The 27,406-nt window shown below is 39.6% G+C and overlaps 1 protein-coding gene across 7 annotated transcripts in view; it reads right to left on the bottom strand.

The window, feature by feature from the left end:
• ANKS1B (ankyrin repeat and sterile alpha motif domain containing 1B) overlaps window positions 1-17,803 on the bottom strand; it is a 445,721-nt gene extending 427,918 nt beyond the window's left edge. For all 7 annotated transcript variants that reach the window (XM_052774196.1, XM_052774198.1, XM_052774197.1 and 4 more), the window contains exon 1: window positions 17,651-17,803. In XM_052774196.1, coding sequence (XP_052630156.1) covers window positions 17,651-17,784 — 134 coding nt within the window. In that variant the 5' untranslated portion in view covers window positions 17,785-17,803. The remainder of the gene's footprint in view (window positions 1-17,650) is intronic.
• Between the last annotated feature and the right edge of the window lie 9,603 nt (window positions 17,804-27,406).

The following is a 27,406-nucleotide window of genomic DNA, read 5'->3' as shown; positions in this document are numbered from 1 at the left end:
TCACACAGGCCCACCTCTCAAGGCTGTCCAGGTCCCTCTGGATGGCATCCCTTCCCTCCAGCGTGTCGACCGCACCACACAGCTTGGTGTTGTCGGCAAACTGGCTGAGGGTGCGCTCAATCCCACTGTCCATTTTACTGACAAAGATGTTAAACAGCACTGGTTCCAATACTTCAGCAGATGAAAATTATTGTACAAATATAAAACTTCACCATGGACAAGAACAGACTGATGATACCCATCTGAAAAGGGAACAGTTTTAAATCTTGTTCAGTGCCTAAACAAATCAAATGTACGACTGATACATGCATAATTGTGTAGTTCTTGCTAAGTCTATAAAAATATAGTCATAATACTTTGAGAGGTTCAGAGTTCTGTACTTCTTTGAAGTCCACACCACAGAGAAAAGTGCAAGTCCACTTCAAACAGTGCTAACATTTCTGAAGCTACCATGGAAGCGCTAACACATTTCTTATTCAAAAATGTCATCACACAAAAATAATGAACTTGAGAAGCGTACTTTAGAAAGGATTCAATATAGTACAAGCAGAACACTCCCTTACTTGGCAACATATTGCCTTTAGAATCCAGTAAAGTGTTTGACTTCCACTTTTTGAGTTTTTGATAATCCACTTCTCTATGTGAAACTTAAACTAAAAATCATTCTGAAGTGGGTTGGGGTTTTTTTTGTTGTTTCTACTTTTTTAAACAGGAAAGACTAGAATGTGAAACTCAAGACTGCTGGATTATGACGGGAAGATTAAAGTCCCCCTTTACCATTGTTCTCTCTTCCAAGAAAGTGTCCTGACCAATAATGCTTGTAAGTTTTGTTTTTAATTTTTTTAAACTATTTCAATATGTTTATGTAACTATATATAATCTTTGGACCAGGGAAAAAGTGTGTGTTGGGTAAACTAGTGGTTAGAAAACTCTCTTGGGATAATGACAGACCGGAGACTTGAACCTGCGTCTCACATCAGAGCTGAGTGATATGGTTATCAGCTTAACTACTGGTTTGGATTCTCTTACACTCCAAGCCATTTCTATTCTGAGAGACTTAGATCACTACAAGTATCATAAAAACTAGCACTGTTCAAGGGAAAAAGCTGGTATTTCTTCATTAAAGCTGGCTTAAAAAAAAAAAAAAAATCTTTATCCACTTTAATGTTACTACTTGTTTCAGTAGGACTACCTGCCCTTCATGGCTATGTCACACATTCATGCACACCTACAGACATACAGACAGACACCTCTGCTTTCTTGAAAAAAGATGGGGGTGGGGGGAAAAGGATATGTACCTTCAATGTCCTCGTATCATTTGAGGAATGTGTGTCTCTAGGGAAAGGAACTTGCTCTTTTCACTGAAGCATAGATCCATAAAATGGACACATTGCTACCTATTTGTGACTGCGCTCATCTGCAGAATTTTCAAGGTTTCCTCCATAGGCAAGACATCACTCAAATCTATTTGCAAAATTTGTTCAGTATGTTTTCTTCTACTTGCATTACTTTCTTTTATTACCAAGCCCTGTCTCATTAGCATTTAAGTAACATTCCTCAACAGAAAAGAATATGATGATAAAGTGAACAATTATTTACATTTAAGTTTTTAAGCTGCAGTGGAAAATACTGACCTATTGAGAAATTGATAGTCTAGCTCACTATTGATTAACAGTGAAACACATAAACACAACTTGATAGTGTTTCAAATGGAGAAGAGAATCTAATCATCAAAACACTAACAGAATTTGAGATGTGTAATATTTAGCACAAATGGGAGAAGTAACACTCAGTTACACAGTATCATTTATATGTTCAGTGTCTAGTTACAGAATACATTGCTGTTAGCCAAAAGACATTTTGTTCACTTGGAATGTGAATTAATGTTTAGGTGTGCAAGTCTTCAGCTGTTATGCTAAAGATAAATGATCACAGCTTAAGCCTGAGAATCAATTTTAAGGGATGCATGGCAAAACTCTCTTTGGGTACAGTAATTGCTACTCAGAGCATATGCTTACTGACCAAAAAATCTGTTCAAAAATCAATCACTTCAATATGATGGAAAAAATCAGATACTGTATCACATACGGCCAACTTCAGCACAGCCACACAATACCAAATTAAGAGACAGATTACATTTCAAATGAGAAGATAAAGTCAGGCCATTATTTCCTTTTCTGATAATTTTTAAGGTGGGTCACAAATCACTAATCTTAGTCCAATGTGTTTGTTTACAGTTTTTTTCAGCACTTTCAAATCTAGCTAAAAACTCTTCACATGATGCCCATCAAAACTAAACTGAAAACACTTTTAGAAAGAAAATAATTCTTCATAAATTAACCAAGAGCGTTTTAAATACCAACTTCAAATGAAAAACAAATATTTTTATCATTCATATTATTGTCAAGTTCTGTATGCTTAGATGTGCAATAATGTGCCCTAATAGAGTTGCAAAGGGAAAGAGATTTGTCATTAAAACTATAGTGCATCTGACTGTGATGATCCAAATATGAGGCCGTGTGACTAAAATTGCATATGATTAAAAGAATGCACTGAGACAGGACAGCCCCCTTTGCTGCTCTGATAAATCAGCACTCATTTAAAATAGTTCCTGACAACTCCCTATGTGAGTGTCAATCCAACTGCTTTGAAAGGTAGCATCTGCCTTTTAGTTACAGTGAAAATAAAGCAATCCTTTACAGAGTTTCATATGCTTTGTAGGAGGCTCATCTGATGCCCAGTAAGTGTGGTAGTGCAATAGTCTGAAATGAATCTTCTATATAGATTGCTTTCTATGGAGCTGAGAAAGGAAATCCCCAAAGACCCCAAAATAACTAAAGATACTTTTCAGGAATATAATGAATTGTCAGTTTTATCAAGAGGTTCATTCTTCTCAGGAAGATCTCAGCTGTATTCTGGACTTTTCCAAGAATCCCAGAAGACTGTAGCAATGCATGCTGCATGACGGTTGCTGAAACTACTGACAATGCCACAGCATCTCGCAAGTCAAGTGAAACTTGGACAAAGATGTGTACTATGAGCTGACCTTCTGGAATAATTGTTCTTAATTCCTCTTTAGAGTTTATTGGGAACTTATCCAGAAATGGTGACATCTTGTGTCATTTAAGAAAGTCATATTTTCAAAGGAGATTTTTTTTAATTAGCTACTATGAGTTGAAGACTAGCCAAAGTAATATACTTCCTTCCAAAGAGGTCTAGACACTCTGGCTCCATCCTTTAAAGAGTAATCCTGAGGCCTGCTGTCTCATTCTCTCCTGAGTTTTTTTTAAACCCAAGAATACATTTAAACAGAAATACCACAAAGGGACTCAGCTCCTTCCTTCTGCCTTTTTTCAGAGCTGGTGGTTTTGGTTTTGGCATTTTCCCAAGTAGCTAGGCAGATTCATTCACATGTGCTACGGGTCTGTTAGGCAAAGACCAGATGACATCCAACCACTCATGTGTATCTTCTTGTCACTCTCTAAATAAATTTATTTGCCACTTCCTAGCTTTCATCAGTCTTTGAGGAAGGTTCTGAAAGTGGATCTCTACCTCTCTGTCCAGCAAATTATCATGCCCCACTTCCCAAATCAATCCTGTATCCCTGATCTTATCACTTTTGCCCAGCATTGTGTCTGTTCTTTCAAGCTTCCCAATGAATTCTGCCCTGATTATGTTCAATTTTTCCATGGCTTTGTTAAATCTAGTGCCTTCTGCATTCTCCAAAAGCATTAACTTAGATCTTCAATTTTTTCATACTGGACTCCCTGGCCTTGGGGTGAGTATCTGCAGCAAGCTCCTCTTTTTCAAGGTTGGCATAAGGAACTTCAGGATTCTTCACTTCCTAACTTTTTCCCCCTTTTCAAGCTGGTGTCACAGTGAGAGAAAGGAAGGGGAGAAAAACAGTTATGCTGGGAAATGGAGGGATAATGATGAGAAAAAATTCTATGAAAACAATATGTAGTTACTGAAGGAAGGGAAAGAAAGCTCTGTTTGTCTCTTACCAATATCATAATTAGCTGATTCATTCCCTGGAGGTTGTCCACTGAAGTAGGTAGCCTAACAGAGAGGATGCTCCCTTGGCTGTTTAAAAAGCAGACATTTCTTAGCAACCTCACTTGCTTTTCTCAAAACTTATTTCCTGAGTCTGTGCCCTGTTACAACCAGATGAGCTTTAAAGCAAGAGGAGGAGAAGCAACTGTTGCAACAGTTTGTTTTGTGGCAAAAACTATTTATGCATTGGAAACACATCACAAGATTTCTGTTGCTGTTAATCCTTTTCCGACATTTATACCTATGTAACTCTTACACAGTTTTGGAGCACTTAAATTATTTCTGTGGCAAGGATACCTTGTCATAACTGCTGCTGAGGGTCTAGGTCTTGGAGTTCTTGTACACCCTCAGGCTTGATCAAAAGAGTGAAGAGACCATATGATTAAAGTCAACTCCAAGTATGTTTTGAAAACTGACAACAAAAAGCCCATTTTTCCATTATACAATCCTCACAAACAGAAAAATTAAGAGTTTGAGTATCTACCATTGTTAAGTCACATCACAAACTGGCTCAATTTTGTTTAGCTATGAGATGAGTATCTAGTATTTTCTGAGAAACAGTACTAAAAAATTCAACCAAATAAAACTTATTCCTAAACACTAACTGAAGATGTCACTGGTCTAGTTTGAGTCAGTGAGCAATAGAAGCCAAAGATTCTTCTTCTGATTGTAGGAGACACATTCAACAAGGGAAAATACAGGATGAAAAGAAAATGTTCTTATTTCAGCATGGCTGAGTTTTTTTCACAAGTTAACGCTTTAGAAGTATTTCTGAAATCTAACAATTTTTTGTTTTGATGCTGAGAGCCCTTTAATTATATAAATTCCCAGATATTTCAGCAAAAAATTTACTTGTTTTAAACTATTATCTTTATTTAAAAAATATATTTAAATATATTTTTTAAAACAAGAACAAGAGACTGCAGTATTTTCAAATCTAGTGCAACATACTTCCATCTTAATATGAAGATTTTGGCACTCTGCACACTTGGAGTGGAGAAGCAAATATCCCAAAATAAACTACTATCCTTTGGGGCAACTCATTAAGCAGTGGCTTGTTAGATGTAGAAGCAGGTGTAAAATACATATACAGATCACTTGACCAAACATCTGCAACTTTAACCCCATGAAACATTTGCCACTTCAGTCCTTGAACTGAAGAAAGCATTAAGGTGTGTGCTTTTTAAGTACATGCTTCCATCTCTTCAAAGTAAATTTGCCTTTCAAGCAGTGTATTTTTTGAAATAATAGACATATGTGATCTAGATCATAATGAGTGATGAGTAAAGGAACCCTAACCTGTGAGGTTCTGGATCTCGCTGCATTTCTCATGATTCCACTCCCTCCTTCTCAATAGTCCACCTCTAAACCCAGCTGATGCCCAAGCCTGAACCTGCTCCCCAAGATCAGTTTCTTGGGATTTAGAAGAAATCAGACAATGGCATCATACTGAGTATGTCCCATTGTTTCTCCAGGATTTTCTGCAAAATCTGCATCTGGATCCACATCCTCTTTCTTGGTTGCATTTCTGATAATCTTCACCATAATTCAAGAAGTGCGCAAACCCAATTATCACAATAATGTCACAATCAAGTACTAACATTTTTAGACGGTTATAGGCAGCTCCAAATCAATGACATATATTCTTCTTCAGATCACACGGGATGGGTGTGCCTTCAAACACTGGCATTATGTCAAAATTCTTGGGCCTGCAAGTGTCTAATGAACTTTTCATTTTACCTTTCTTTCATCTATTCTTGCCTGAATGACAGAGACATGGAGGCTGAATGATGAAGTATCTCTCTTTTTTGGTTAAGCAGTACCAACGTGGTAACAGTGACCAGGACTGGCTTCATCTACTGTAAAGCTTACTCCTGAAGTAATTCATTAACTATAATTTGTCAATTTAAGTGGGGAAATGATACATGTCCCATTTGTGCCTCAAACTATCTTTCTAGGGCATGATATATAGAAGGAAACATTTCATCACTGGGGAGTGACCGTGCTCTTTCTGCAATAACTGTTTCCCACAAAAGAAGAAAGGAAAGTAACATCCTTCCCCTACATGCAGCTGTTTCATTTCCATCTTCAAATTACTTTCAACAATTAAAGTTTGATTTTCCTTGCCTCACCTTTGCTGCTTCAGGTAATATAATGGGAATCTTGTTCAAATGCATATCATTACTTGCCAAAAAGAAAAAAGAAAAAAGAAAAAAAGAAAAAAAAATCCTCCAGCACCTCTAATTCCACATCATTTTTTTGTAAGGATATTAGATACACATGAGGAGTTGTATTTTTTGTAAATTAATAGAGGCATCTGCAAATTCATTATGTTCTGTTCACCACCACACAGGTAGTCTATATCTATATTCTCAAAAGAAATATATTTTTCTGTTGAAAAATATTTTTTTTTCCCATGGAAATATATATATAAATATATACAGAAAAGTGCATTAAAGTATTGAGGTTGCAAAGGCAAGGACTGAAGTGCTGGTGCTAAGTCATCCTGCTTACACATATGTATTAGCCTTAATAATTACACGATTCCACATTATTTTTTCCTGTGCAATGAATGCTGATCTTGGAACAGTTGAAGGCCTATCCCCTACAATGGGGATGACTGAATAAGAACTCTCTTCTTTTTGAAAAATCAAAGGTATTAAAAGGTGCGTTGGTACTTACTAAATCGATTAAACAAGAACAGGAACAGCAGTTTAATGCTGCACCACAGAACTGGATTCTATCCGTGTCTGCACTCCAGAAACAAACCTCTGAACATCTGAAAAGATCTTGATACATTTCAACATATAAAATGCTACTTAATTTATAGAGAATGTTCTTCACATAATACTTCATTAAGATGTGAAACCCTTGCTGTGAGATGCTATGAATGCTAAAAATTTGCATTGCTTCAAAGACCAATTGAACAAATGCATGGAAGAAAAATCCACTGGAGCTATTAAATACAAAGACAATACATCTGCTTCAGAAAGCTGCTGTAAATTGTTGGAAGCTGTGAGAGTACACTGGAGGAAATATTACTTACTATATGCTTGCTTTGCTACTATATTCTTCTAAGACCAGCCTCTTAACTCTCAGTCACTACTGGAGAAGAGTACTTGGCTAGATGGACCTTCATTCTGAGCAAGAAGAGCCATTCCTTTGTTTTTACACTAGCTATATTAATACTGTGAAAAGTGAGCTCCTTGTAGTCACCAGCTAGAAACACCAAGTCAGTGGATACTTCTCACCATAATGTAACTGTGCTTCAGTTAGCATTTGTGAACTGCAGATATTAACACCCCTGCTCGGTCATGGTAGTACTGTGACAGTAAACTCATTAATGTTGTGAAGCAGTCAGATACCATAGTGACAAACACCCCGCAAAAGCCCAGGAGAAAAATTAATCATTCATTTTCTAGAGAAGAGTTTGAATTGTGTGCAGTAAATAAGGCTCGGGGCTAAACATTGAATAGTAAGGATAAAAAATATTTAATAACTGCTTATTCAATGAGCACTGTCTATCCTGGGCTGCAACTGAGGTAAGAACCTTGTGAAAGAAAAGACTACAGGACTGTGTCATTAAAAAAAAATACAATGTCTACATTCAGGCAGCTAAATAAAAACTGCACCAGCAACCTTATTTTTACCACTAACAAAAAAGCAAACTAGAACTCCTGAAATTTCCACCATGTGGTGTCATCTTGGCAAAACTTTACCAGATGATTTAGGATCTCTATATCCATCACAACAACCTCTTTCACTGAAACTAATGGAACGACTGATGTCACTTTATTAGCCACTGCCTATTTTAGCACTAAAAGAAAATAAGACAGTTTACAAATGCATTTCACAAATATTTGTTATAACAAGGAAATATGAAAATGTCAGGCTTTGAATGAAAACTGTATTTCAGTGGATACACATTTTCTCTTTATTCTGCTGAATGTAACTCCTTTCACCCTGTTCTTTGTATCTTGTCTCCTAAACTTGCTTCTTCCACTCCTCACCAGTGCTAACCTCCATGGCCAGCCGGTCTCATTTCTTACTCCCAGTCTCAATTCTTATACCCATTTCCTTTACTAACCATTTCCAGCACTCGAGCCATTTCAGATTTTTATATACAGCCTGCTTGCTGAAACACTCCAAATACTCCTATTCAGGTCTCTCTCCCTCCACCTGTCTTCTAGCCACATCTCCTCACCCAGAACACATGCCTATTCCATTCTTTTAGAGGCTTCATTTTCTGCTTATGTCATGATTCCTATCCTTCTGAAATCAAGACTTACATAGTCTACATGAAAGTAAAAATAGAGGGGATAGATTTAACTATTGTGACAGGCAAACAACAGATTTGTAACACATACATATACTATATACCATATGCTTTATTTCTACATTTGGTATATTTGGTTCTCTGAAACGTTACTTGTGCACATTATGTGAGAAGATCCCTGGCAGATCATTAGACCACTTGGTTATGCAAGATACTGCTCTGCAATAAATGTGCACAAAACAGGAAGCAGAGTGATTGCAAATTACTTACGAGCATAATCTGACAAATTAGCTATACAGATGACAAGGAGGATATGGAAGTGGATAAATAATTACTCGAGAAAATTGAAAACTAAAAATAAGTGTAAATTACATTTTTTAGGAAACCTTATCAATGACTTAATTGGGATTCTGGGGTCAAACTGCTAATATTAATATGTTGGGGGCTTTAATCTGCAAAAATAACCTAGACACACAGATTCACTACTCATATCTAGTATATCTATAAATAGAAAACATCAATAAATAGAAAACAATGACCCTGACAAGTCAGCAAGTAAACATGGAAGACATTAAACTCACAGTTAACTCTCAGAACTACCAGTAACAAACACACTAGAAAGTTACATCACAAAAGTTTGAAAGTTCGGCAATATGCAGAGGGAAAATACCTATTCCAGAAGATATTCCAAATTCTAATTTATAAAACTCTTCTTTCTTTTTTTTTTTTTTTTTTTACCTTCTCTAAAAGGCATCTATTTCCTGGACACTTCTCACACTGTGACAACATGAATACTTTACAACTTAACCTATTCCAGCACTTGTCTGGGCTATGAAGGGTTAGGAAAAAAATCACATACCAATCACACCATTCTTACAGGAGAAAGAAATTACTAATGTGTAAACTCAAAGAATAAATGTGATACTGATGTTTTTGTAATGACTAATATGACATAAAAAGAAGAAAAACCACAAAAAATTGTCCAACCTGACATAAGAGCCTGTAGCGGTGCAAGAGGTTATTCAGTCCCAGCTGCAGGACTTCACAATGGCTTCGGCTGAATTTCAAGCGGCTCCAAGCAGCCCGTTTCTCAACCCTGTCCAGGTCCCTCCTCATAGCAATTCTTCTTATGAACTGTTTCTCCCCAGTTTGGTAGCATCTAGAAACCCGCTATACTTGACATATTGCAATCAATACTGGCCTTCGAATCCTGAGGAAACCCTCTAGTAGACACCAACAGTTGGGAGTTTTTACTGTTGATCACAACCCTCAGAGCCATGCAGTCCAGCCAAGTTTCCACCGATCTCATCATCCTCTCAGTCCATAGCTCACTATTTTAACTGAAAGAGACTGCTCTAAAGTAAAGTTGAACAGCATTCGCAGTTCTCCCCTTGTCCTCAGAGGCAGTTATCTCATTGTAGAAAGCAATTAAGGTTGGTCGGGCATGATTTGAGCTTGGTAAATCCATGCTGGCTGTTCTCAATCACATTCTTGTCCTTCGTGTGCCTAGAAATTACTTCCATGAGGATATGCTCTGTAACTTTCCCTAGGACTTCGGTTAGACTGATGAGCCTGATGACCCCAGAACATTCCTCCTGCCCTTTCTGAAGATGGGTGTGACATTTTCCTTTTCCAGTCATCAGAAACTTCCCATGTTTGACATGATCTTCCAAAGATAACAGTGGCCTCGCAGTAACATTGGTCCCTTGAATTTAAGTGTTCCCCTGATCTTCCTCTACTGTGGGTGATGTTTCATTGCCACACAAATTTTGCTAGTAGGCTCAGGAACCTGGGAAGTCAAACTTTACCACCAAAAAAACAAAGCAGAAAAGGCAATGAGTGTCTTGCCTTTTCCATGTGCTTTGTCACTAGGTCTCCTGCCCCACTGAGCAGTGGGTCCACATTTTCTTTTGCTGTCAACATACTTACTTTTGCCCTTCCCATCCCTCGCTAGTTTCAACTCCAGCTAAGGTTTTTCTAACTCCATTCTTGCACACTTGGCATATTGGTAACAAACCTCATGTGATACAACATCATGCATTTTATGTATTTTTCATGCATGTCTAAATTCAACCATTCAGGATTCTGCCTCTTGACCAGATAATCAATAGAGTACCTAGTAGTAATAGTACCTAATGCCTACTATTTCCAAATTCATTCAAATCAGCTATAAAATACAAAAGGAGAGAAATTCTACCCGGATTTTGTCTTAACCTATGCTCCCTAACTGTATTGGCTAGATCTCCATTGGCTATAATGGGAACTTAGACACCTAGCACAGACATCAACACCTATAGAAACATAGCTACCACTGGGTGTTTTAAATTGGAACCAAATTGCACTCAAGATGTCATTTTTAGCATTTTTCTTTCTTTAGAAAACGTATGTGCAATAAATGGGAAACAGTGTAAAATGATTTTAATAAAAGCACAACCTGATGGAATTAAATCTCACAGAACCTTTCTTATATTAGATACATGTACGTTATTAGAAATTCATAGATGTTAAATTAGGTACAGAAGAGTTGTTGTATCACTTCTTAAATGCAAAGTGAACATACTGAAAATTCTGTCACCAGGAAAAAGTAATTAAAAAGTAATAAAAGTCTTCCCATAAAGGCTATAAAGTTCAAACAAAATGTATTCCCTACTTCCCAAAAGGATCCATGTACATGAAAATGTCATATCAGTAGGCAGGAATTAACACTGCTTATTATGCCTTACACATTTAACATTAAAAGTTGTCAAAATATTTTACCTGGAAGTAATAAAAAGGATTAGGATCTGTACTCTGATTGGAAGTGTCCAGCAGAAAACTTCCATGGCAGAAGGGAATTCCAGCTGTGGAACTCTTGTATATGTCACCTCCCCAGGCGAGCAGGATGAAGGAAAGGGAGTGTAACTGCACTCTACACTGTATTGTCCCTTAGGGATTATATACCAGTAACATAAATTAAAGCAGTTTATAGTATGCTTCAACTAGTGCCTGTGTCAGGGCAATAAAAAAATGGCCTAGAGCCATAAGCAGTTCCTTAATAGCTCATCCACGAATACCCATACAAACTGAAACTGAGACAAATACAGAATTTACCTGTAGATTTTTAGAAACACGGTTATGTTCTTCTTCATCACTAGTGCAGTGACTGTGAAAATGCTTGTCTTAAAAGCATCTGTATTTGCTCATCATAACATTTCCAGCCTTGACAAGTCAAAAGATAGCAGACCTTTCAGATTACATCATTCTTCATTTTATTTCATTTATTGCCCCTCTTAGTTCTGCTATAACCACTTAAAAGCAGCAATGTTATGTATCAATTTTAAAAATGTATAAAGCAGCATTAATTCTATTGAATTACCAAACTACTAAAATCATCAATGTCAGACAAGAGGGAAAACAAGATGGTGATCAAAATGCATTTATATGGTCCTCTGCAGAGTTGGACACTAGCTATCTAGTAGCTAAGAATTCTAGAAGAATTCTAAAAGAATTCTTTTAAGTTACAGACATTTCAGCTTTCTGGGCATTTTCCTTACCTTCTCCTTAACATGTTTGTGAGCTGTGAATCCTGGATCACACTGAGCTCCTAGGGAGGATTTATTACACAAACTTTGGGAATTGCCTTGCCCTTAACAATGAGATTTCTACCAGATGTCCTGGGTACTGCCCACATTGCTACCTTTACATATGGTAAATGTTTCAAACTTGTGAAGAAATCTAAGGAATTCCATAGACAAAATTTTGTCTACACTTCGATTGAAAGCACTTATCAGAAATAGGAATAAAAATAAGTCTAAGAAAGGTAGAAAATAACAAAATGAAGGTTAAGTTTCAAGAGAAGCTCTTACATTTGAAGGGCAGACATGCATAATCAAGGCAGCAATCAACTATCACTAATACCAAACAGCACAAACTAAGTGTTGCAGTGATCATTAATTTGCATTTCATACTGAAAGACAAAAGGAAAAAAATATGTTCCCCAAAGACTTTTAAGTTTCCTACTCTAACAGGATAAAGAAGGTAATTGGGGAATCTGGGAATGCTTGTCTCTGCTTGGGACATCAGTACAAACCCCTCCATCTATTAATTAAAAGTAGTGTAACTAAAATTAGAAACAAGCATAGACTAATTGGATGCCCTATTGACCTATATGTAACAAATACTTGCCATTTTATTACCTGTGCTGCTTGTCTGAAATAAATACCTTCTAACACAGAAACAAGTGACCTCATAAGTATGTAAGCTCAGAACCCTGCTACTGCAAGCCTCATATAATACAATCTCTTTATAAAATCAACCTAAGAAAGTTTCTCTTACTTTAAACAACGCTATTTGTAATGAAAAACAGAACTAGTGCCTTTATTTTTGTTGATAAGGTGATCCATTTGTTGTTTAAATTATAACGTGAAAACAACTTTGTTAAAATTTTAACTAAAGCTTCATAAAGTATTTCCGTATTTTAAACACTTTCTGCTCTACAAGCCATATCCAAGTGTGATCTGATTTTGCGCAGGAAGCTGAATGAATCACAGGGCTCTGCACAAGGATAGAAGTAGATTTGTGTGGTTCTCAGCATGCACTGAGGCCATCAGGCTAAACTGTGGCTTTGCTGCGAGCAAGACACTGCTCTGAGAAACAGATGAGGAAACAGATTGCAACTCACAGACTGGCAATCTGCTTGCTGGGTTTCTTATACTTTAGAGGAAAAATATCTTGGGCCAGGCCTATACATGGTGTAGCTGCGCTAAGTAAGGACAAGCAAAGGATGGAGCCATTCCCTGCCACAGTCTGCCAAGTGTAGAAGGGGAAAAAACCAGCTCCATGCAGGCTGCTCCGCCCTCCCATGCTGTGTAATGGCAGGAGCCAACAAAGAGCAAGAAGGGGCCAACTCACCCTTCCCTACTACTCTCTGCCAGTTCACATTAATTCATACCCTATCCCATAGCCCTGTTAAAAATCCAAAGCTCTTTTAACACGGAAAGTTTAAAAAGACTAAAAATTAGCATTTAATAAAGAACTACCCATTTTTCTTTAGGTTATAACACATTAGTAGGGCAAAAAGGAACGTACGTGACTGCACATGGCAAAATTATATGAGGTCTCTGAGATACACAAAAACCTTCAAAGCTATTTTTCCTAAAACGCTTTGAAAGAAACGAAGTCTGTCTCTGTCGAACAACAAAAAACTGGTTGGTCAGTAAAAACATGTTGCATATATTCAGATAATCAAATTAAGTAAATTAAAAACACTGGGTTTGTTAGAAGCACATTACTCTTTTTATGTGTTAAATCATTCAATGTACATTTAGGGATTTGGGATGCAGGAATTGAATGATACATTCTGTTAGAGGGACTGTGGGATTTCACTCTCAAGTTTTAAAGTTTATACTGGAATAACACAAAAGCCAGTGAAATAATTTAAAAATCTGTGAAAATTCTCTTTGCAATCTACTACACACCTAAAAACCACTTTTTTTTTTTTTTTAATATATGAAACAGAGAAAAGAAACTTTCCTTACACTTCGGTCTTCTAAACTCTGAATGTTTTATGAGGTGTCTCAAAACATCCTTGTTTCATAGTAAAAGAACAGATCCCAGCCCTGCACTAATTTTTGGGGTTGGAGACTGTAGCCTACATGCACATGTAACACAGCTTTAGATGTCCTAGTGTATCCCACCTGGAATTTAGATATATCTCCACAGGTCATGGTTCTTTGTTAATCAGCCCATGCAGATGCCTCAGAAACTAATGGGCATCTAAAATGCCACTAAACACCTAGGCTGAAACAACTAAATTACTCTATGCCGGGTGTTTACTGAGGATTATACTCGCTCTAGATGCTAACTTTTGCATCGGAGGAATTCACCGTCAGTATATTCAGCCACAATCTTTATATTCCAGAGCAAAGTATGGAAGTTGAGTTAGGGGCCCACAGACTGACCCAGAGCCTTCGAATGCTCCTCCTGAACTGGAACAAGTTATACGGTCCACCCAAACATCACCGATCTGTTGTCATTGCTTTAGATGAACCAATTTGGGCATGAGGTCTTACATAGAATCTATTACAGATATCTGGGTGCATATGACCTCTTAATTAAGCATATATCATTTTTATGCACTTCCTACATGCTCTCCTTTAAGCATGTGTTTAAATCCTCACAGGAATTCATTCACATATTTATATGCGTGCTTAAATAGCCTTCTGGAACACTGTTGTCTTCCTGAACTGTTGTCATAATTTAATATAATGACTTATAAGTTAGAAGTCAGCCCTTTAAAAATTAGATAATTTACTCTGCAATTAACATCAATGAATAGGTTCAACTATAAAACAACCATACATAGCCTTGCCCTATTTCTCCCCCAAGTGCCATAAAATACACCAAGAGTCAGAAAAAAATTGTTACAAAAATGTAAATAGGAGATCAGAGCTCAGATAGTTTGTTCCTTGTTTCAGATAACAATCGATGCGCATTTGTCAATTCATGAATATTAAATTTCATTCACAAGGTACATAATTACTGCAAAGCAAATTTCCACAAAAAAAGGCATCAAGCCACGGAGAGTACAGCCGCATGAACTGAGTTGTCTCCAGCACTTAGAAGAAATCCAAAGGGATAGCGTACTGCTACTTAGACCAACGTATCAGGCACAGTATTAGTCCATTCTATGCTGAAAGACTTGGACTTTTCCAACCAAATGCTAGGAAGAGCATTGATAAAAGGAAAAGAAATGGCAACATGGACCTTTCTCACCAGAAGAGGATAGGTACGGTTCTGGGGCACCATTTTAGGAACTGGGCAATAATTATGATAAATGAAACACCAGGAGTTACTGTCAAACACAATGTCTCCTAAAGTTCCTATAAAAAGAAAAATATGTCCCTATATTTTTTTCTGTTGATTTCTGTTTATTATAACTTTCAAAAGCAGTTTTTAGTCTAATAAACTGTATGCAAAAAATACTAGTATAGCTTTATTAGTACGCTACTTCAGTTGGTTTTCTGTTGAAAAAAATCTTCAGATCACGCCCACCTCAAATTTAAACTTTTATACTGTACAATTATGGCTCTTGTACAACTTTGCTATTTTCAGTAAGTGTTGATTTCCTAAACAGTATCAAGGTGTTAGTATGATTTCCTTTCAGTACCTCCTTCTGTTTCCATGTGTTCTGTACCAAGATAGATCCAACCTTAATCTTGCATGTCATTCTGAACTTAATCTATAACTACTGGCATCAGTTAGATCATACAATTTCTCAAAAAAAAAGCTATGTTAAAATACCTAGCACATATAATTCTTTCTTAGAAACACTTTCTATAATGCATAGTAGCTTCTACTTTGACCATTCCTGGTGAAGTCAATGAAATTACTAAGATTCCCTCTAAAAATCATTATGTTCAATAGTGTGTTAGATTGTGAATGTTTATGCATCAATCCATTATTGAATTGTTTTTAAATGTTTTCAGATGACTTCTTTAAAATTAGAAATATTTTAGCAGCTGTATGCTAAATTTTTACTTTTAAGTTACATTTACAGAAGCCATAGCCATTCTTTATAACATTAGCAAGAAATATCATAAATAAAACAGTGCATGTTTTACTTTGCTTTACTTCTCTTTAAGCTAAGTGCACTTCCAGAAAAAAAAATAAGACTACGGTTGAGTTTACAACCTAAAATACTTAAATTCTGAGTAAAAAACAATGACTGTCATGATCCATCTGTATGTACAAAACACATGGTCAACATGTTCTCTATACACAAAGTAAAACACTGCTGTATAATAAAAAAGAAAAACACAAGCAAATACACTCCCTCTGGATATACAGAACTTATGATATACAACATGAAAGTAACAGTGCAAGAATATAGCACAGGCACTAGCCCTGCAGAAAGTCACTACACAAATCATGCGGTAGAACTGGATTATAAATGGCTAGTCATTGCACTGAAGTGAACTTACTCCTGTACTTACAAAAAATGGGTATCACATTTTAAGACAACTCATATTTTAAATTCAACCAATTATCTGGCATAGTCCTTGCTAAGCAGCCTATTCAAGTACAGCACAGAAAGCAATCTCACAGTGTGTTTTGATTTTGGTCAATGGGCTGATAATTAAACAATAGTGCAATAACTAATTGAACTGGGGCACCACAGAACTTTGGCAAACTATGAATATCTGAACTGTTGTTGTTTACAGCACCAAAACCAGCTTTAAAATAGCAAGACCTTATGATAGAGCTTAAACAGGTGTAATTTGGACAGTTACACTGAATTTTCTCTGATAGGGAACACTGAAATAATATATTGACGAGGAGATACTGGCAATAGAATCACAAATATATTTTCATTTAAGCAATTTCTGTTTCTCTAGGCCTTTTCCTTCTTTCCAGGAAAAACAAACAAACAATCAAAAAACCCCAAACCAACCAACCAAAACAAAACCCCAGTTTATTCAATTTCTAGGTCAACAGTGTTTCAGTCAGTCTCCTTTTGCTATGCCTAGTGTAGTGTTGAACAGTAGCACTGGACTGTGTGCTGCAGACCTTCTCTTGTTCGAATACTGTCAAATGTCATAAATGCTTGTGATGATGCTCTTACTTAAGAGCACGATGAAACTTAACATCAAAGCCATGCTGTAGATTGCCCGAGATATGACTAATGACTAAAGTTAAGTCCTTTCACCCAACATGGCCAGTAACCCAGTTTCACTCCACTAAATCCAGGTACCTTGAAAGTAACGCTGCTCTTACCTAACCTGCTCCGTAAGTTTTACACCTCCTCTGCCTTGGTGATCTCTCATAAAAAAGATTCCCTTTCTTTGTTTTGTAGGCTCATTACTACGGCATGCCTAATTTCTTCTGCAAGTGAGGGTAGCAACTATGGGTGAGGGTATGGGGTGAAGCTACGGCTTTTTACACAAAATTCCACAATACAATGCCTTGTCTGTGATTAACGCTTCCACCTGTGATTAAAAGTAGTGATTTGAAGGTGAAATATCAAAGGGCGAACAATTAGTATATTGTGCATATTAGCCCAGCAATAAAAACATTAAGTTCTGCACCACAGCTAGTAACAGAATGAACGAGTACCTTACTGACGCATTGAAGGCAAGAAATTCAGTATCGCTATATTAATAAAATGACTGCCTGTGACTTTAAACACGGGCACACTTGTACTTGGCGAGAGAGTGAACGATTTATTGTTACTATGAAGGATGCGGGAAGGGAAAGGAAGATGAGAGGGGCGATGATGATGATGATGATGATAGGGAAGAGGAGGTTAACATCCCCAGGTCTGATGGGGAACGATGTCCCTACCTCAGTAAGCTGGATAAGGGAATAGCTCCAGATCCACTGCCCAGGATCCCTCCTTTCCTCCCAGAGAGGAGTTTCTCCACCAGAGCCACATTCCCAGTGCGAGCAGCTTCCAGCAGTTCCTGGTCCTTCCCCATGGTCAGCCACCGAGCAGCCCCCCACGCACCGGGAGAGCTGCAGCCCGGGCCCCCTCTCCCCACAGCACGACCCCCCCCACCCCAGCCCCTGCCTCCGAGCGGAGCACAGCCAGATTCCTGCAGTCCCTTCCAGACCAGCAGGAGCAGCAGCAGGAGGGAGGAGGAGAATCACCTCCTCCTAGTTCCACTGGATCATTTCTGGGTGGAGTGTGGAGGAGAAGGCGGGGGGGGGGGGGACACACACACACACACGACACGCACGACGCGAACGAGGCCAATAAAGAACCTCCACACACACACACACACACGCTCCCGGGCACACACCCCGAGCCCCGGCCCGGAGGACGGAGCGGGCAGCCTCAGCCCCGGAGCCCGGTCGGGCTGAGGGAGGGAGGGAGGGAGGGAGAGAGGGGGAGAACGACCCTCACGGACAGACGGACCGACTGACTGACTGACTGACTGACTGACTGACAGACGAAGGGAGGGGCGAGGGAGGGGGGGGCGGAGTCTCAGCCCTGACTCGCCAGGCCCGTTGCTGGGGCGACGCGGCTGGCGCTCTCTCACTGGCTGCCCGGGTCCGCCGCCCGCCCCGCCCCGCCCTTCCCGCCCTTCGCTAACGGCAGCGCCTCGCGCTCCACTGCGGTGCCGCGGGCGGGCAAAGTGGGGGGGGGGGGAAGCACGCGCGCGCCGTTCCCGCCTCCCGCCCCGTCAGGTGCCTCGCCCCCTCAGTCCGGGCGGCGGGAGCGCCAGCGGGGCCGGCTGCTGCAGGTGCGCCGGGAACGGGGGCACGGAGGGACGGGGACGGGCGGTTGGTTCCTCCCCGCGCTGCGGAAGGGGAAGGGGAAGGGAGGGACGTGGGTGCCGGGGCGATGGAAGGGGGGGGGGGGGGGTGTCTTCCCGCCGCTGGGTGCGGCGAGGGGCGAGGCCGCCCTGCCCCGTCGAGGTGTGTGTGTGTGGGGGGGGGAGAGGAGCGGAGGGCGGGCTCCTGAGGGGCGCGGGCAGTCGGAGGGGGGAGCTGAGGGGCGCACACACACACATATCCCACACACCCCACGCACACGTATCCCACACACACACCCCGGCCCCGAGCCGCGGGTGGGGTCGAGGGGACCGTGGCGTTCCGCGTGTGTGTGAGGAGAGCCCCCGAAGAGGGGTTGGCGCCCGCCCGGGGCCGCGGGGGGGGGTGGTGGACACACAAGCTCCGGCAGAGACGGGAGCCCGGTTCGTCGGGCAAAAGCTGGCGGAGCCGAAAAGGAAAATCCGGGCCCCGCGGAGGTGAGGAGCAAAACCGAGTTGCCGGCTCGGTTGATCGGCGGATCAGGCAGGCGGCACTGCTGACACCCACCAGATGCCAGGATCGTGGCTTTTTAGTGTTTCAAGGGACGAGAGGTGAAACTGAACATATTTGGTGTCAGATCCGGTCATCCCTTCTGGTACTCTTGGTTCTGGTATGGGTTTCAAACGTGTAACCTTCTGAATCATATGACTTTTCCGGGCACCAAAATTAATCGTTCCTTATGGCTTTCGGTTTCTTACAAGCTGTGCTGAAAATCATCAGTGCTGGCCAACTCGTAGGCACATCCTGGTTTAATGCACCATTTGGTACCGTGCATACGTGAAAAGCCAAACGACGGCCCCACGTTCCTGTTTTAGTTTAGTGATTTCCGTAGGTAGAACCATAGGTACGACAGGCAAATAAGTTAAGCCCCCTTACCGTTCCCCCACTCGCATCAGCGGCACTCCCCCATAGACTGTGCTCACAAGATGTAAAGCACAGCAATGGCAAAATAACATTGTGGTAGGCAGGATTTAATGTTATGTTTTCAGCGACAGCGTTAATTACTCCAGACCTATGGTACGTTCAAGTCAATGGGAAGATCCTTGATTCCACAAATGATTGGGTTTAGTCCCTGTCAGTAACAGTTTTACAGGTGTTTTCATGTTTTTGTTAGCTAATTCTAATCTCTTAAAAACCAACAGAAATTTCTTTCTGGGGTCAGATTTTCTCTTACCAAGGAAAAAAATTATCATCCTGGAGACTTACTGTTCCACAGCAACAAAACAGTATCTATTTTTTAGCTTAAAAATGTAATTTGCATAGTTTGGCACTTTCAGGATGTGAAATGATGTCTTCTCCAATGTTGTCAACAGGACACAGAATTGAGCACCGGCATAAAATTATTAGGCAGAGAGACTCTATACTACAGCCTTTCTGGTTGAAAGAGTCTGATACAAATAGCAATTTTAAGGTCTGATTCTGTGATCACAAGTGTTTCATTATAGTTTAAATAAATAAATGTATAATCACATGAATTAGGATTTACAGTTTAAAAGTCCTCAGTCACAGCAGAGTCACAGTGGAAAACAGTAATTTAAAGCTGGAGTAGAAACTTACGTACCTTGTTACCAGCCACTTGAGCATTAACTAGTTCCAAAGAAGTTAGCCATAAACTAAGAATAGCCCTCCATTCTGAAGCTTCTTGATGTCCTCTGTTAAGGCAGACATAATTTCCCTTTATTTCTGCCTTGCATTTGATTTTTGTATGCGATCACATGCATTGCCTGATAAATACCTTCTCACACGTATCCTTTGCATGAGTAGATTTCTTCAAGTTTGCTCTGAGAGCCTCTGAAGAGGTGCCAGTATTCTGTGAAGAGCTAACCGCAAGGCAGGGGTATATGCATAAACCTGCGCATTTGTGAAAAATCAGATTAGAAGCAGATACTAAAGAAAACTCAGTTTTTTAAGAATTTGTATTGTTTATGTGGTTGGATCAGCAGATGGCAAATATGACTCAGTATAAACGTTACATAATTCTTCTTGGGAAAATAAAATCTCAAGACTGTGCTCTAATTGAAAAGATCACCCAGAAAGCTGTGGAAGAACAGTATGGAGAATCGAGATAGAAATACCAATGGAGCAGATGCATACAGTAGCCAGCAAATTCAGGAAGATTTTATGAATATAGCAAGGCTCAAAACATACCCCAGTAAACCCATCAGCCTAATGCCCAACAAAACTGCAAAGGCCAAACAGAGGATTTAGTTTCATTAGCAAATAGAGCAGAAAACAGTTCTTCTACCAATTTGAAAAGTAAAAAGGAATTTAAGCAGCATTATTTAATGGAAGGGTTAAACATGGATAAATTCTAAGGGCCGCTGAAGCGAAGAATTCAGAACATGGGTTGGTCTCTTTCCAGAGATGAAATCAATAGTGGACTGTAATAAGAAAAAAAAAATGTACCGAGACCGAGTTAAATGTAAATGGTCAAACTTATTAGATCAGGTGGACTCCTTTGTGTTTTTAAATGTCTAATGTTCTTTGTTCCTGGTAATATCAGGTCAGCACTGTGGAGTGTTAAAAATTATATGTACGATGAATATGTTAACTAGACATAGAAAGTAGAAACATAGCTTTATAATTTGCAGCGGTTACAGATGAGAAAAATAATTTGTAAAACAGCCGAGATCTTTCAAAACATGGTATGCTTTTTGAGCAGTGCTGTTCCATACCACCGCAGAATTTTGATTCTATGATTTTACTATTTGCAAAGACATTTTAAGTTATGACCACTGCAGCTGTCAGTGTCTTAAGTGCCATCACACCTTCAATCTCAAAATTTCTGTTAACACAACATATGCCTTACCTTCTGTTTTCTTCCATTTTCTAAAATACCAGAGAAAGCAGTTAGCCTACCTACAAATTCTTTAACTGGTTTGTCATTTGAAAGGACTGGGATTGACTGTAATAAGCAGGGACTTTCCTTAATGTTTTTACAATGCAACTGTCACTTGGCTTTGTTCTCATTTCAGGGTGACAACTTCTTCATTTCCTCCTCCTGCAGCCTCCCATGCTTAAAGGCAAATTAAATGGGTGCTTTCTAACATTTTGTGACTTTCCCCTCTCTGTTTTCAAGCAGGAACATGGAAGGGATATGAAAAACTGAGTTGCAAGTATTGGAAAAAAACAAATCTGTGTGATATTAAAAATAGTTGTGTAGAACAGCAAACATATTAACATCATATTTCAGGACTGTCTGTTATCAATTCTCCCATGTAAAGATATAAGGAAGGTCTAAGATCCCTATTACAAATTCTGAGGGATATTCTGAGAGAGCTCAAAACGCTGGAAGAAACCATCAGATTGGTTTGGCAGTAGAAAATAAATCAGCATTAAATAGGCCTAATTATTATTCTCATTTCTGTACACCCATACTAAGTCAGGGACAAAGGCTGCAAAGTGCCCAAGAGAAAGTGCTGTTTCTCATGCACCTAGGTGGCAAGAGGTTTTTGGGCTTAATACTGTCTTTTGCTCTTTACAATATATACATAGTGTAGAAAAGACACAGTGAACTTCAACCAACCATGACTAGCTTTGTGTTTGCGCTGCTCATCTAGGAGATACCTAAGCCTGAGGCTCAGAGGCTAAGTCCAAAGCGGAGGTTCTGGGAGCACGTCTGAGCTCTTGAGGCCAGGCGGGAATGCCCATCGTGTCCTGGTTCCCTGTCAGGGTGAAACCCAGATGCACATCAGCCTTCCTCCGGGATGGGCTCAGAAGGTAGATGGGCACAGCGGACAGGTCCTCAGTTGAGATAACTGGGACACACCAGAATACTCACCTGCTGCTTAGTTTAGCTCTTGCCGCTGAAATATGCAAAAAGCCTTAGCTCCCTCTCCACTGTGAAAGAAAATTATAGAAACTGAAGGTACTAGGCCTAACTCATGAGGAATATAAAAACACAAAGAGTGCTATGGTTTCAAAAGAGCGTGTGAATGCCTGGACTCACCAGATTAAGTAGAAGCTGAAGTAACATGTAAGGAAAAAGCCATTTTTGATGCCTGTCCTGGTTTTGGCTGGGATAGAGTGGATTTTCTTCCTAGTAGCTGGTACAGTGCTGTGGTTTGGGTTCAGTCCGAGAAGAATGTTGATAACACACTGATGTTTTCAGTTGTTGCTGAGTAGTGTTTAGACTAAGTCAAGGATTTTTCGGCTTCTGATGCCCAGCCAGCAAGAAGGCTGGAGGGGCACAAGAATTTGGGAGGGGACACAGCCAGGACAGCTGACCCAAACTGGCCAAAGGGGTATTCCATACCATGTGACGTCATGCCCAGTATATAAACTGGGGAGAGCTGGTGTGGGGGGTGAATCGCAGCTTCGGAACTGACTGGGCATCGGTCGTCGAATGGTGAGCAATTGCATTGTGCATCACTTGTTTTGTATATTCCAATCCTTTTATTGTTATTATTGCCATTTTTTAATTATTATCACCATCATTATCATCATTATTATTTTCTTCTTCCTGTCCTATTAAACTGTCTTTATCTCAACCCACGAGTTTTACTTCTTTTTTTTCCCCCGATTCTCTTCCCCCATCCCACCGGGTGTGGGGGGGAAGTGAGCGAGTGGCTGCGTGGTGCTGAGTTGCTGGCTGGGGTTAAACCACAACAGTGACTTATTCACAACAATCCTATCTCTGACTATACAATTCTGACTAGATCACACTTTCTGTAAACATGTACTTGCTTTCAGGCATGTTGTCACAGTATAAATTTGTAATGGAGAAGAACATACAAGGAAATGGTCCCTTAGTAATGTTGCACAGCAGCACGATGCTGTCTCAGCGTTTGCACTGACTGACCCCACTAGATCATTCTCATGGGGCTCCCAACACACTGAAGAGAGCAAGAAATTAAACCATTATTCTGTCACCCAGACACTGACCTACAGAGTCACCCGAACGTACCATGGGAAGCGTGCTGTACTCCCCAGAGGGCTGTAATGTCCCACTGCTCCGAAGTCTCGAGTACATACGGGCTGCAGGTTGTGTCTGCGCTGGAGAGCTGAGCCTCCAGAAAACAGTGATGGGATCGTACTGACAGTAAGTCAAATCTGTCTGCCGTGCCATTTCCAGCGCAATTGCAGTTTTGCTTTGATGGCAGATGCCGAGATTAACTGGTATATCTATACATTTCTTTACATGTATTTCTTGCGTGACAGCAGGTGGGATTAGCAGTATAATTATTCATCCAATCCTTCTGCTCTGTCGTAGGTTTACATCAGTTTGCTATCAAAATATGCCTAAGCCTGTTTTTTATGCATTAGAGAGAAATGTAGAATCACATGCGAATACCCGTTGGTAAGAGCAGCATGCTGATTAGAAGCCCCAATCCAGTGTGTGCTGACAGATACAATACAGTATTCCAGCTTTGCCTGTACTGCTCAATGCACAGCTTGTTGCAATAAAAATAACTTGTTTCCACCTTTGATACATCGCAACCTCTTTCGGACTTTAAAATATTTTCCACTTCTTATCTTCACTTTAAGATACGTACAACATTGCCTACACATCAGGTTTTGACTGCCTGAAAGAAGGATCATAGGGAAATCTCAGCTGAAACACGCTGGTGATGAGGGACCGCAACTGAAGGTACAGACAGCTGTTAAAATTGCGCACAAACGTTACCCTTCTGCTCTTGAACAGTAGCACACAGGAATGCCACCACAGGGGAACTGCCGCACTGAAAGGCAACAGCATAGCTAGAGGTGTTCTGCCAACAGCTTCCACTCTGTTTGTGACTCTAGTAATAGCAACTATTATATAGGAATATATAGTGGTAAATCACTCCTCAGGATTAATAGAAATGGCTGAGCAAGCACTTGCACATCAGACATCCTTTAGGTATGTTTATGCTTGTGGACACACACTGTGATGACCAATAAGGCAAAATGTATTTGAAATTCCAACTGTGCTGCCCTGCAACACATAGCTTCAGACCTCCTTGGGTCCAAAGACGAGGGTGATTACTGGAAATGAATTGTGCACACAGAAGAAAATGGAATATATTTAGGTAATGATCTGGGAAGGCTCAGAACTGTCTATATGTATTTAAAAGGTATCAATCTCAGACTGAGAGCTGGGCGGTAAGAGGTTGATAGAACTGGGAATAATAGGAAGACATTTGAAAGGAGAAATACATGACATAAATTTATGATTAATGTTGCAGTGGGAATTAACATGGAAGCAAATGGATACTGCGCTGTTTTTTTTCCTCAGAAACCAAGTGGATATGGGGCTGCCAAATACACAGTGAAGGACAATCTTCCACTGATTCTCTCACTAGCTGTAATTGACCAATCTTTGCAATTTCTAATTTTGATTGTTACTCTTAACACAAATGATGCAGCTAACTTTGCACTGGATTCTTGGGTCTGGCCAGTTCTTTTTGAGTGAAGATAACTACTTGTGGTGAAAAAGTGGTGGTCGTTTCAACTACCAGGGCCTTTCTTTACAGGTCAAGTCCAAGGGGTTAACTCAAATTACAGTCCCATAAAAAAAGTTTTTTTGAAACAAATCAATAAATAAAACCAACTTGCCTGGACCAGATTAAATTCCTGAAAGAGTCTGAAGGAACCTGAAATCTAACACTCATGAAATTAAAATGGTGAGGTGCGAGCTACTGTTTCAATTGGCCATGGTACTAAATGAGTGGGAGGTAGCAAATGTGATGGTAATAAATTTAACGGGCTTGAAGGGGGATTTGGAGAACTACTGAGTCTGGTTCCCGTGCCTGGCAAATTGGTAGACATCTGGCTACACATAAGAGTGAAGATTCAGTACAGCTTCTGGAGAAGCAAGTCACGTCTCGTGTATCTATCAGAGTTCCTTGAAGGAGTCAAAGAGCATACGGAAAATGGCAGTTCAATCAATAGATTGTATTTAGCTTTCCAAAAAGCTTTTGACAAGGTCCTTACTGAATACTTCTAAAGAAACTAAACTGTTATCAAGTACAAGGGACGATTCTCTTGTGAATGGACAATTGCTTAAAAGGGGGAAAGTAAAATGGAGGAATGGCCAGTTTTCACAAGGGTGAGAGGTTTTCAGAACAGCTGTAGAGATCTCTCCTAGGACCTGCACTGCCCAGCAAACACATAAAGAGTCTCTGAAGAGAGTATGAAGTGAAGTAACAAAGTTTGCTAACGAAACAATAGGTTTCAGAATAGCTTGAACTAAAACTGAGTATGAAAGAGTACATCATGGCATTGTTCTAGTAGACAGTAAAATAGGAGGTGGAATTCAACATTGATAAAAGAAAATAATAATTTCTCTGTTGCAACATAGGAGGGGGATTTTGGATTCCCCTTTTACAATTCCAAAACCTGCTGTTAATCTCCATAATCTCAAGTCATTGGGGATATCTCTATGAAAATGTCCATTTAATGCTATATGGTAATCAAAATGACAAAAAAAATAATTGGGAATTATTAGGAAAGGAAATGAGCATCATTATGTCAACGTATAAAACCATTGTGTTTGCCCTGTCTCAAAAAGATTACATCAGAACTAGGCAAGATACAGTAAAGGAGAAGAGGCATAATCAGATGTATAGTACAGCCTTCGTATAGCCTAAATACACTAGGCCACTTCAGCTTTAAAGAAATGATAACCATAGGGAGATAGAAGCATACAAAATCATAAGTGGTATGGAAAAGGTAAATATAAAACCATTATCCATTATTTTTTCCTAAACAAGAACTAAGGAAATACAATGAAATTGTCAGGGGACAAGCTTAAAACACATTAATGTATTTTTTTCATTCAAACATTTTAATTTAGAATAGGCTTAGCGTTGCTTTCTATTACACTTGGTTGCGCCTGGTCTTATTCTGATAAATCACCTTTTAGCATGGAGACTGCTACCTATGCATGCACACTGACAGTAACAGCACAAGCAATAGGTATGTAAGCTTTGCTTATCATCTCACTAATCTATCTTGACTCAGGATACTGCCTTGTGTAAGAGTGTAGTTTAATGTAGTCTTCATGTGTAAATTTAAATACACAGGGTATTGCTTGCTATGGTTTTGTACAGGACATGTACAACCACACAGTGATTCTGATGTTAAGGGTGCTTCTGCTATCTGCCAAGAGGAACAATTAATACCAAATTTGTCAGAGAGTGGTTTTGTGAAGCTGATACTTTGCTCCCAGCACAAAATTAGGGCCCCTGACATATTTTACTTAGTCAGCCCAACAGTAAAAAGGTTCTTCATTCTTAATTACTTCTCCAAGCCCCACAAAACAACATTCTATAGTGTTTATTAAAATTTGAAAGCCAGTCCTGTACTGCCTAGGGAAGGAAGTTATTGCTTTTTGCATGAGAGGATGTGGTTATGCAGTGAATTTCTAAATCTCATTTATCTCTTGTGTAACTGGATTACAGAGGAAAATATTAGCATGAGTAATTTGTTTGCTAATGTGACAACTCTCTCATTTTTGGCCTTCAGACAATACAATAGATTTTGGTCAAAAATATTAATTGGTAAAGTCTATGGCTAAACCAGCCAATTCATTTGATTTATGCTCATTATTTATCTGAACCAAAGGTGACTATCGACCCTGGGCAAAAAGCTCTACTAATTTTCATTCAGTAGGTAAGTTAAAGCTGAGGGCTCAGAGGCAGAAACATACACAAAAAATATTAAATGTAAGATAAATGTTTAAAGGACACAATAGCGTATTGACCTACACCAGAGCATCAGTAGCAAAGGTAGCAGAGAGGATTACAGGAATATCCAGGAATTACCGGCATATCCATGACACTCTTCTAACGGGAGCTGATT

The sequence above is a fragment of the Harpia harpyja genome, chromosome 23, assembly GCF_026419915.1.
Source record: "Harpia harpyja isolate bHarHar1 chromosome 23, bHarHar1 primary haplotype, whole genome shotgun sequence".
NCBI classification, from domain to species: Eukaryota; Metazoa; Chordata; class Aves; order Accipitriformes; family Accipitridae; genus Harpia; species Harpia harpyja.
This window is presented reverse-complemented; position numbering and strand designations above follow the sequence as displayed.